Raw genomic sequence first — 11,471 nt, 5'->3', positions numbered from 1 at the left:
GTGGGTTCAGAACCCACGGGCTGGTGGGGAAGGGGGAACTGTGGCATCTGCACCTGGGGAGGAAGCGCGCCCCCTGGTGTCCGGACCTCAGCAGGAATCCTGCAGGCACAGCCCCTGCACACAGTAGGCCCAGAGCAGGCCTGAGCCCTTGGAGGAGCCCAGCGCCATGGCTGGCAGCCACCCAAGGCCAGGGTCCCCATGCTCTCCCAAGCAGCTGCTCGGACCCGCGGGAGAGCCTCCTCCGCACCCGACCTTCCCCCAGGACCCTGGAGCCTCAAGAGCTGACACGCTGGCTATCTCTGTACACCTCCGCCCCTGCAGAGCAAATGCTAGCGACACAGAGCTGCACCTCATGGCCCTGCACGCGGCCACCAGCTTCCCTTCCAGCCCACGACTCCTCATGGCTGGCCTGAGGGGGCAGCAGCCAGCAGGAGCTCTGCGGAGAGACACTGAGCCCCGGCACAGCTGGGCTCAGGGACAGCAAGAGTAACGCCCAGACCCCTGGCCAGGGAGGGGCAGAGCGTGAAAGAGGGGTTGTGGGGCAATGCATGTGAGTGGGACCCCTGTGGTTGCCTGGTCAGGGACACATACCTGCGAGAAGGGGCAGGATGGGGAGCACACAGGACAGGGACACGAGGAGCACACAGGGATGGGGAACATGGGGTGGGACATGGAGTGGACGGGGAGGGGAAGGAGATGGGGAGCACACGGGACAGGGACATGGGGTGGGGAGCACACGGGACAGGGACATGGGGTGGGGAGCACACGGGACAGGGACATGGGGTGGGGAGCACACGGGACAGGACATGGGGTGGGGAGCACACGGGACAGGGACATGGGGTGGGGAGCACACGGGACAGGGACATGGGGTGGGGAGCACACGGGACAGGGACATGGGGTGGGGAGCACACGGGGATGGGACATGGGGTGGGGAGCACACGGGACAGGGACATGGGGTGGGGAGCACACGGGACAGGGACATGGGGTGGGGAGCACACGGGACAGGGACATGGGGTGGGGAGCACACGGGACAGGGACATGGGGTGGGGAGCACACGGGACAGGGACATGGGGTGGGGAGCACACGGGACAGGGACATGGGGTGGGGAGCACACGGGACAGGGACATGGGGTGGGGAGCACACGGGACAGGGACATGGGGTGGGGAGCACACGGGGATGGGACATGGGGTGAGGAGCACACGGGGATGGGGAGGACTTGGGGCGCACACGGGGACATGGGGCAGGATGTCACACAGATGTGGGGCAGGTGTGTTCTTTGTCATGCCTGAATGTCCACAGGGCCTACAGCAAGCTACTTGGCTGGACAGTGGACTTGGGCTATGGCCTGGGGTCCGGCTGCCCCAGACCCTCGCAGGGCTGCACACACAGTCTGTTTAAAACAACTGTTTCTATGACAAGGGAGTCATACAGAGCTCTGCTATATGTACTGGTCCACTGCCCAGACAGACACAAGGGCCAGGGCAGGCCCAGGCAGAAGCCAGGAGCCAGCTCTCCTTCAGGTCCCCCAGTGGGTGCAGTGCCCCAGGGCTCTGAGCTATCCTCCCCTGCTTTCCCAGGCCACAAGCAAGATGGGGCCCATATGGGATGCTGGCGCCACAGCACCAACCCCACACAGCTGCTTCCATGCATTCACAGTGCCAGCCAGCGGCCCTGTCAGGGCACACAGGTAGCTTGGGCTCGCCTCACCGTCCTCCCTAGAGGGTCTGGTCGGCAGCGGGAGGCACCCCAGCCACGGGCAGGCCTTTCCTTCCCCTTCCACAGCCCACACACAGGGAGCTCTGCTCCCACTGCAAGCCCCAACCCCTCCCTGCTTCTGCTTTCTAGCTCTTTCCATGGGTTCCTTCCCATCTACCCTCCCTCAAACCAGTGCTCTTCTCCCAACACTGGGTGCCAGGCCACGTGTCTGAGGAAGGTCTGCTCTTCAGGGCTGGAGCCTCAGGCTCCTGGTCTGGGGGGACACCCCTGAGGAAGGTGGTCTGGGGGGACACCCCTGAGGAAGGTGGTCTGGGGGGACACCCCTGAGGAAGGTGGTCTGGGGGACACCCCTGAGGAAGGTAGTCTGGGGGACACCCCTGAGAAATGTGGTGGGGGGGACACCCCTGAGGAAGGTAGTCTGGGGGACACCCCTGAGAAATGTGGTGGGGGGGGACATCCCCGAGGAAGGTGGCCTGGGGGGGACATCCCTGAGGAAGGTGGTCTGGGGGGGACACCCCTGAGGAAGGTGGCCTGGGGGGACACCCCTGAGGAAGGTGGTCTGAGGGGACACCCCTGAGGAAGGTGGTCTGGGGGGGACACCCCTGAGGAAGGTGGTCTGGGGGGACTCCCCTGAGGAAGGTGGTCTTGGGGGACTCCCCTGAGGAAGATCTTCAGGGCCAGAGTCTCAGGCTCCTGGTCTGAGGGGACACCCCTAAGGTACGGGAGCAGGTATGGGACACCTCAGGATACCACTGGCACCCTGAGCAGGTTCTGAGTTTGGGACTTCTGCTGTCAGCACCTGGGCAGACGTGGGTCCAGAGAGTAGGCCTTGGGTCCCGAGCTCAAGAGGGACCGCCAGGGCAGGCTGACCCTGCTGTGTGGGGAGGTACAGGACACGGGGCCACCATCCCAGCCTGGGCCAGCCTGCTGGACGAGGCCCACAGGGCATGCTAAGGGGAGCCTCCCTACTCCCTGGGCAGGAGGGATCTGAGGGGACAAAGTGGGCAGGACTATGACCACCCAGGAATGCAAGACCTCAAGGGACAACAGCTTCAACAGAGCCCAGGGTGCTCCTTCCCACCCCAACATGGAGCCTTCTCTTGCCACGGGCACAGAAGTGCTGGCCTGTAATGCCCACAGCTGTTCCAGGCCCTCAGACCCCAGGGACGGCTGCCACCCGGGCTCAGCCGGGGATGGGAACACGCCTCCACTGGTGAAATGGACACACGCACAGGACCAACCCCGTGTCATTTGTTCCGCTCTCCTTCCTGTCTCCTCACAAAAACGGGGGTTGCACAGGGGGTGAAGGCAGGTGGGGGCTTGCAGGCACGAGCAGCCCTGTCCAGCATAAGTGCCCACTGTTCACAGGGTCCCAGAGGACCAGATCTTCCCCACTCCCAGCGGCACACGGGCTGAGCAGGCGCCATCTCTGTCCTGCAGGGGGCGCCACATGCATTTGCTTCCCTAGGGAGCCTCTGGCTGGGGCCTCTGTGCAGCTCTGTGCCCACTGTGGAGCTCTCACCTCAGAGACCTCAGCAGCTGCAGGGCGTGGGCCTCGGCCCTCCCTCCCCTGCACCAGAGCCCAGGGGTCAGAAACCCTGCAGAAGGCAGACAAGGCGGCAGCAGCCAGTTGGCAGCCGGTCCTGGGACAGCTGTGGTCAGGGGCAGGCCCAGACGACCCAGGTAGTCCCCAGGGGCCGTGCAGGGTCAGTGGGAAGCAGGGGCCGGGCACAGACGACCCTGGTAGTGCCCGAGGGGCCATGCAGGGACAGTGGGCAGCCGGGGCCGGGCACAGATGACCCAGGTAGTGCCCGAGGGGCAATGCAGGGCACTGTGGGGATGCAGGGTCTACGTGACCTGGTCCCTTCCCTATTGCTGAAGTCACAGGCCCAGCAACCCTCTGCCTGTCCATCCTGGAGGTGACAGGAGGCACAGGAAAGGGGGTTGTCCCGGGCACAAGACAGCCCTGGGCTCCAAGCTGAGCACCCACTGTCCCTAAGGCCCCAGAGCCCTGCACGCTCAGCCTGGGCACAGCCTGTGGTGTCCAGGGAGCTTGGTTCTCTCCCCCAGGGGCTCCATGTGCCAGTACATCCAATGGGCAGCACGAGCATCGATACAGGAGGCAGCTCTGCGAAGTAATGTCGTCATGGAGCCCACGGACACGCGGCAGCCCCAGGCCGCGGCCCACGGTGCCTGCTCCTGGCAGCATGGCTGGGGTCCGCTCCACGTCCTGGGGTCAGGACAGTCACACTGGGGGCTGGCTGCTGAGTCTTTAGGTTCCATTTTCTAAAGCAGAAGAGACCGACTTTAATGTCTTCCACAGTCAGCAACTGCCCATTCCAAGTCAGGAACGAGCCCAGTGCCTGGACAAGGAGGCCAGCACTCATCTGCTCTTGGGCGGCTGCCAACCACCCGCTGTACCCACTGTGGCTGCCCGGTGAGCGGTGCCCTCAGCCCTGAGCACCTTCCCCAGGACACCAGAGATAACATGGCACAGTCCTGCTCCTGACCAGGGAGGTGGGGTCTGCAGCAGGCCCCGCCGTGCAGGGAACAGGCCCCACTATGCAGGGAGCAGGCCCCACGTGTGAGGGGAGCAGGCCCCACCATGCGGGGAGCGAGCCAGTACCCATGTGGGTACCAGTCTGAGTCCCAGCTGCCGAGGCCCGATTCAGCCCTTTGTAATGGCCCGGGAAAGCAGAAGATGGCCCAAGTCCTTGACCCCCGCACCCAGGGGGGAGTCCCAGAATAAACCCACTGCTGCAGCTCTGGCCAGCGCAGCCTCCTGGGCAGCGGGTGAACCAGCAGAGGGAAGATCTCTAACTCCTGCCTTTCAAATAAAGGAAACTTTAGTGATTTTTAATTCAAGTGGCAGAGCAGAAAGAGAGCTCCATGAGGCAGCTCACTGTGGGAACGCCAGAGACCTGTGCTGGGCCTGCTGGGGGGCTGCCCCACCCCTCCAGCTGCATTGCTCAGAGCAGGAGAGCCAGGGATGGCTCCAAGCCAGCGCTGGATGCGGGAGGTGCCACCTCCTAGGGGCTCACTGTGTGCAAGCTTCCGTCCCACCCGAGCCCTGGCTGGCCACTCCAGGACAGGTGAAGGCCACCAGCTCTCATGAGGGGACTCTACCCACGCACAGCAAGCCCCCAACCTGGGTTTGAGAGCCGCACCCCGCCCGCATGGCTATTCTGGTGACTTCCGGTTTCTGCTCTGTAACGTGGGCGTCCCAGGGTGTCGCCAGCTTTCTCTGCTGCAAGAAATAACGGGGTGCAAGGCTGTCCTGTCCTCGGAGCTCCCACAGCACACGCCATGCAGGTGGCTGGGGAGATACCCCTGGTTGGCACGCGACCACAGGGTCAGGCCAGGGACCCCCTCTCTCCTGAGGCCCCACACACCCAGCTGGGGCCCAGGGACACTTCCTGTGTGGGAAACACAACGCCCTTTCCACAGGAGGTGACGGGCACCTGGGCAGGGACACATAGGCCTTTGGGACCCTCACGGCAGAGTGGACAATACTCAGCCATGGCAGCACACAAAAATGTGTTTAATCTTTGCAACTCCAAATGACTCAGACTCCCAAGGGCACAAGCAGACATGTTCCTGGGCCCTGCCCCTCTCGACGACGGCTTGTCCTGGGACTGGGGGCACTGCTGTCACTGTCTTCCGTGAGAGCCACTGCACAGCCACCTCTGCTCCTTCCCAGCCCTATTGCTGAGCCACGTGCACACAGGTGCTCACACACCTGTGCACACCCACAGAGCTGCCTGCAAACACCCACCTGCACACACCTGCCCAGGAGCTCACACCCAAACCTGCCTGCACACACACCCACAGGAATTCACACACCTGTGCACACACACACACAGCTGTCCAAGCACTCACACAGCACACGCACCTGTCCAGGAACTCACACACCCTGCCCGTGTGCACGCACACACACACACACACACGTGCAGCCACTCACACAGCCCTCAGTTGCTTGGGTGGCTGTTGCCCCTGCCCTTCGGTGGGCATGGTGCATGGACCGTCACACTCGGGTCCCCCACAGGCTGGGAGCCAGAATCGCATGACCAGGCACACCTAGGGTGGCGGGTGCGGAGGCCTGGAGGCGCACCTCGACGCCCCCTCACCTGGTGGCGCCTGACCCTGGCAGGCCCCTCGCGTGCATGTGCCGTGCTCAGACCCTGAGGGCAGAGGGTCGCCCCACTTTAACACCACAGATGGAGGGGCTGAGAAGTGCAGCCCACGCCTGACAGTGCTTGCTTGAGAACTGGCAGGCAGCTCGTTCACAGCAGTGGCCACAGAGGCTACATGGGAGCACGCGGAAGCCTGGAGTGGGTGGGAGGCCAGTGCATGTGGCTCACGGAGGCCTTGCCCCCAGCACGCGGAGAAGGACTTCCACGCAGACAGGTGGGGTCCACTGCAAAGTCCCCCCTCTCACAGCTCCGCCCCACCTCCTCTGCAGACAGACGGGGCCCAGGGGCCACGTGCGGGGCTGGTCCCTCCCCATTAGTCACGGACAGAGGCAGCCTGTGCACACGGGGCTTTTCATTCAGTCTGAGCAGTCCACGTCAGTCACCCTGACTCGCCACCTTGGCATCTGGACCCAGGAGGGCTGCCATGACTGGCCCTCGTCCACTGGCGAGCACAGGACTCAGGAGTGAAAAGCCGGAACGCCTGAGCAGGTCACCCTCGTGTCCATCTGACGAAGCCTGGCTCTCCCCCAGGCTGAGGGCACAGCAGGTGTGGCCACACCCTCACCCCACGGCCTGGAGCCACCCTGCTCACACAGCTAAGAGGACAGACCATGAGGGGAGGGGAGCCCGGCAGGGCCGCCTCGCCAGGGCTACTCAGCACTTCTCTGGGCCTCGGCCTTGCCGTCCTCCAGGTCTCCGAATCCCAGCTTCTCCAAGGGCTCCTGCGCCATCAGCTGCCTGCAGGGACACAGGAGGTGGTGTCAGTGCACAAAGGCCTCCACACGCCCCGACCTTGGCCTTCCAGGGACCTGGGCTGGAGATCCAGCACCCCTCAGACCGTGGCCAGAGCTTGGCCTCTGGTCAGCAGGAGGTAAGCACAGCCCTGAGGTGGGTGGGCCACACACCTGCTCCCACTTGCACAGCCAGGGCCAGCGGCCAGGCCTGCCCAGCACTGGGCACCACGTACCTTTGCCAGAGCTCCCCTCACAGCCCAGGGAGGAGCTGGCTGCCCAGGGGTGGGCTCCTCACACGCACTTCCTGTGGCTATGCCATGCAACAGGACACTCCTGGCCACACCCAGTAGGGATGGGATGCAGCCCTCAGGAGCAGCATGAAGACTCCGGCAGGGTGCTGCCTGGGGCGCTGTGGGACAAGCCGGACCCACGCCCGAGCGGCCTGGAGGCCACCCCACAGGAGTGTGGATGAAGCCTCATCCGGCGGCTGAGCTGCAGGGCACGGTGGGAGGGCCTTAGGAGGACACTGGACACTGGTGTTGCTGAAAGCAACTCCTACAGCTAACTGTTCCTGGCCGCACCCCCACAACCAGTGGCCAAGGGTGCTGAGACCATCCGCTGGGCGCCACCTGTGCTGGCCGTGCTGGCCCAAGAGAATGGTACCCCTCACAGGGCACCTGTGCAACCCTCTCCTCCAGAGGGCAGGTGTCCCGCACATCGGTCCCCCATCCGCCCTCAGCCTCCGGCAGCCCTGTTCCCACCAGCTGCAGCATCTGGGGTGACCCAGGTGGTCACCAAGGATGCCAAGGAGACACATATGACAGAAGGGACACTGGTCGGGCTCCCAGACATGGCAAAGGATAGGATGGGCACACAGCAGCCACTGGAGACCCTGGCCTGACCCTGGCAGTCACTGACCTGGAGATAGAACAGCCTGGGGTTTGTGGGGAAAGCCTGGGGGGTCATGGTCAGCCCTGGGGGTCATGGACAGCCCTGGCCTCAAGGTCAGCCACGGGGTTCACATGGTCAGCCCCGAGGGAACGGACACAACACTGGGCATCACGGACAGTCCCGGGGGTCACAGACACAGTCTTGGGGGTCATGGGGTCAGCCCAGGGGATCATGGTCAGCCCCACGGGTCACGGTCATCCCCGGGGGCTCACGGTCAACCCCGGGGGTCACGGGGACAGCCCCGGGACTCACGGTCACCCTGGGGGTCACGGGGTCAGCCCCGGGGGTCACGGTCAGCCTCGGGGGTCACGGGGTCAGCCCCGGGGGTCACGGTCAGCCCCGGGGGTCACGGTCAGCCTCGGGGGTCACGGTCACCCGTGGGGCCGCTCCGCACTCGCCTGTCCATCCGGCAGCGCAGGTATTCTCGGGACTCGAGCCGGCACGCGGCGTTCTCGAAGCGGTTCTCGCGGAGACACCGCATGAACTTGTCCTTGAAGCTCCGACACTCGCCTGCAGGGAGAGGGGGCGGCTTGAGGGCCCGCCCGCCGCCGCCCCCGAGCCCCCCGAGCCCCCCGAGCCGCACCGAAGTGGTCCAGCGGGAAGCTGCCCTTGTCCGGCGGCCGCGGCTGGAAGCTCTTGTTCCCGAAGTTCATGGCGGTCGACATGACGGCGGCGCAGTGCGCAGGGCGGCCGGCCGAGCGCCGAGCAGGCCCGGGGAGCGCCGAACGCGTCGAGCGCGGCCACCGGTCCCGCCCCCTGCGAGGTCGGGGGTCGGGGGTCAGGGGTCAGGCCTGAGGGGCCGTGAAGGCGCCGAGGACACACTCGGGGCAGGACGAGCGTCCCCTGCTCTCCGCCCGGTGGGATCATCGCCCTGGCTCGCGGGTCCCGGGAGTCCCGGGCTGCACCCCCAGGAGCACACCCAGGGACCCCGGGCTGCGCCCCCAGCACTGCCACCCCCAGGAGCCCACCCAGGGACCCCGGGCTGCGCCCCCAGCACTGCCACCCCCAGGAGCACACCCAGGGACCCCGGGCTGCGCCCCCAGGAGCCCACCCAGGGAGCCCCGGGCTGCGCCCCCAGCACTGCCACCCCACCCCCCAGGAGCACACCCAGGGAGCCCCGGGCTGCGCCCCCAGCACTGCCACCCCCAGGAACCCACCCAGGGAGCCCCGGGCTGCGCCCCAGCACTGCCACCCCCAGGAGCCCACCCAGGGAGCCCCAGGCTGCGCCCCCAGCACTGCCACCCCCCAGGAGCACACCCAGGCGGCCCTGGGCTGCGCCCCCCCCCCAGCACTGCCATCCCCCAGGACCACATCCATGGAGCCCCGGGCAGCACCCCCAGCACTGCCACCCCCCCAGGAGCACACCCAGGGAGCCCCGGCCTGCGCCCCCAGCACTGCCACCCCCAGGAGCCCACCCAGGGCTGCGCCCCCAGCACTGCCACCCCCAGGAGCACACCCAGGGCTGCGCACCCAGCACTGCCACCCCCAGGAGCCCACCCAGGGACCCCGGGCTGCGCCCCCAGCACTGCCACCCCCAGGAGCCCACCCAGGGAGCCCCGGCTGCGCCCCCAGCACTGCCACCCCCAGGAGCACACCCAGGGCTGCGTCCCCAGCACTGCCACCCCCAGGAGCCCACCCAGGGACCCCGGGCTGCGCCCCCAGCACTGCCACCCCCCCGGAGCCCACCCAGGGACCCCGGGCTGCGCCCCCAGCACTGCCACCCCCAGGAGCCCACCCAGGGAGCCCCGGGCTGCACCCCCAAGCACGGCCATCCCCAGGAGCACACCCAGGGAGCCCCAGCTGCATCCCCAGCACTGCCACCCCACCCCCCAGGAGCCCACCCAGGGACCCCGGGCTGCGCCCCAGCACTGCCACCCCCAGGAGCCCACCCAGGGAGCCCCGGGCTGCACCCCCAAGCACGGCCACCCCCAGGAGCCCACCCAGGGAGCCCCAGCTGCATCCCCAGCACTGCCACCCCACCCCCCAGGAGCCCACCCAGGGACCCCGGGCTGCGCCCCAGCACTGCCACCCCCAGGAGCCCACCCAGGGAGCCCCGGGCTGCGCCCCCAGCACTGCCACCCCCAGGAGCACACCCAGGCGGCCCTGGGCTGCGCCCCCCCCCCAGCACTGCCATCCCCCAGGACCACATCCATGGAGCCCCGGGCTGCGCCCCCAGCACTGCCACCCCCAGGAGCACACCCAGGGAGCCCCGGCCTGCGCCCCCAGCACTGCCACCCCCAGGAGCCCACCCAGGGCTGCGCCCCCAGCACTGCCACCCCCAGGAGCACACCCAGGGCTGCGCACCCAGCACTGCCACCCCCAGGAGCCCACCCAGGGAGCCCCGGGCTGCGCCCCCCAAGCACTGCCACCCCCCAGGAGCACACCCAGGGAGCCCCGGGCTACGCCCCCAGCACTGCCACCCCCAAGAGCACACACAGGGACCCCGGGCTGCGCCCCCAGCACTGCCACCCCCAGGAGCACACCCAGGGAGCCCCGGGCTACGCCCCAAGCACTGCCACCCCCAAGAGCACACCCAGGGACCCCGGGCTGCGCCCCCAGCACTGCCACCCCCAGGAGCACACCCAGAGAGCCCCAGGCTGCGCCCCCAGCACTGCCGCCCCCCCAGCACACCCAGGGGAGCCCCAGGCTGCACCCTAGCTCAGCCTTATCCCCAAGGGGCGCACCCTGGGCCCTGGGTGGGGATGGGCAGCACCAGACTGACTTCACACCCACAGGGGCCCCAGGGGTGGGCTGGCCTTGTCCCATAAGTGAATTACAGCTGTCACACCAGCACTGCCCTGGGGCCACACACTGGGTTACTCATTAATGTTCCTAGGGCTGGAACAATGGAGCTTTCACCACCCAGCAGAGTGTCTGCCCCAATACTGCACCCCACAACACAGCACACACTCCCCACCCCACACTGTACCCCACAACACAGCACACAGTCCCCACCCCACACTGCACCCCGATATGCAGCACACATCCCTGCCCCCTAACTACCCACCATAATCCCAGCTCCCAGGGCCCAGCCCAGCCCTGAGCTGTCCATGGAGGGGGACAGCTGGGATGGGGGCTGAAATGGGGGCTGAGATGGGGGCTGGGATGGGGGCTGCAATGGGGCTGCGATGGGGGCTGGGATGGGGCTGGGTGGGGCCTCCTGTGGGAAGACCAGAGGGCAGGCTATCAATGGTGGTTCATAGGGCGACAAGCCAACACTCTTCTACCAGTCACTCTTGAATGGATGAGTGAGTGGGCTGGGCTGGCGCCAGGGGCCAGGCCTTTGCCAGATAGAGCAGCGCTCAAGCTGGGTTTGGGGTTCTTAGGAGGAAAGGGATGGATAGTTTAAAGCAGGCAGGGACCCCCTACTGAGGATGGATGGCATGATGGGAAGTCTGACATGCTGGCACAGCGGGTGGGGGTGCCCAGAGGGCATGCTGCACCCTGGGTGGGGGCCTTTCCATGTGCATGTCCATGGGAGCCACTGGCCACCATGGCCAGCGAGTAGAGTCCAGTCAGGAGCCAGATATCTCCCCTCATCTATGGTGCCATGGCCGGGCACAGCCTGGGTCAGTCCATCTGGGCAGATGCTCCGCCCAGACCCCAGGTCCTGTTGTGTGGCCAAGGGGTGGCCGGTGCAGAAGCCCTGCCCAGGCCGCTGGAGGACCATCAGCTTCGAGGGTCTGGCCAGATGGGTATGGTCTCTGCTTTAAACATGTGGTCAGCACACACAGACACACATACGGCTGCACGCTGTTCACATCGCACAGGAACATGATGTGTGCAGGGGCTCCCAGGGGCCTGGATGTCATGTTGGACAGGGAGCTGCAGGGGAGCCTCTGGGAGGACCTGGCCGCCCACCCGGCCACCCGCTCAC

General features: G+C 66.6%; 1 protein-coding gene across 2 annotated transcripts; it reads right to left on the bottom strand.

Annotated features, from left to right (window-relative positions):
• Nucleotides 1-6,152: 6,152 nt before the first annotated feature.
• LOC121162742 (cytochrome c oxidase assembly protein COX19) lies at nt 6,153-8,273 on the bottom strand. 2 transcript variants are annotated; one of them, XM_040989946.1, is made up of 3 exons: nt 8,178-8,273; nt 7,989-8,104; nt 6,153-6,643 (listed from the first exon to the last, which is right to left on the bottom strand). In XM_040989946.1, exons 1-3 carry the CDS (start codon nt 8,257-8,259, stop codon nt 6,560-6,562), a joined length of 282 nt encoding a protein of 93 aa, XP_040845880.1. In that variant the 5' UTR covers nt 8,260-8,273; the 3' UTR covers nt 6,153-6,559. The 2 variants fall into 2 exon arrangements, with proteins under 2 accessions (XP_040845880.1, XP_040845879.1); XM_040989945.1 differs by having other exon boundaries at nt 6,153-6,647; nt 7,993-8,104.
• Between the last annotated feature and the right edge of the window lie 3,198 nt (nt 8,274-11,471).

The sequence above is a fragment of the Ochotona curzoniae genome, unplaced genomic scaffold, assembly GCF_017591425.1.
Source record: "Ochotona curzoniae isolate NIBS_2020 unplaced genomic scaffold, NIBS_Ocur_1.0 contig_54, whole genome shotgun sequence".
Classification (NCBI taxonomy): Eukaryota; Metazoa; Chordata; class Mammalia; order Lagomorpha; family Ochotonidae; genus Ochotona; species Ochotona curzoniae.
This window is presented reverse-complemented; position numbering and strand designations above follow the sequence as displayed.

Excerpts from the sequence above, each read along its gene's own strand:
- LOC121162742 (XM_040989946.1), bottom strand. The coding sequence starts at position 8,259 with ATGTCGACCGCCATGAACTTCGGGAACAAGAGCTTCCAGCCGCGGCCG. Across the intron at positions 8,105-8,177 it reads CTTCCCGCTGGACCACTTCG|GCGAGTGTCGGAGCTTCAAG; the intron begins GTGCGGCTCGGG and ends CTCTCCCTGCAG. Across the intron at positions 6,644-7,988 it reads GCTGCCGGATGGACAGGCGA|CTGATGGCGCAGGAGCCCTT; the intron begins GTGCGGAGCGGC and ends CCCTGCAGGCAG.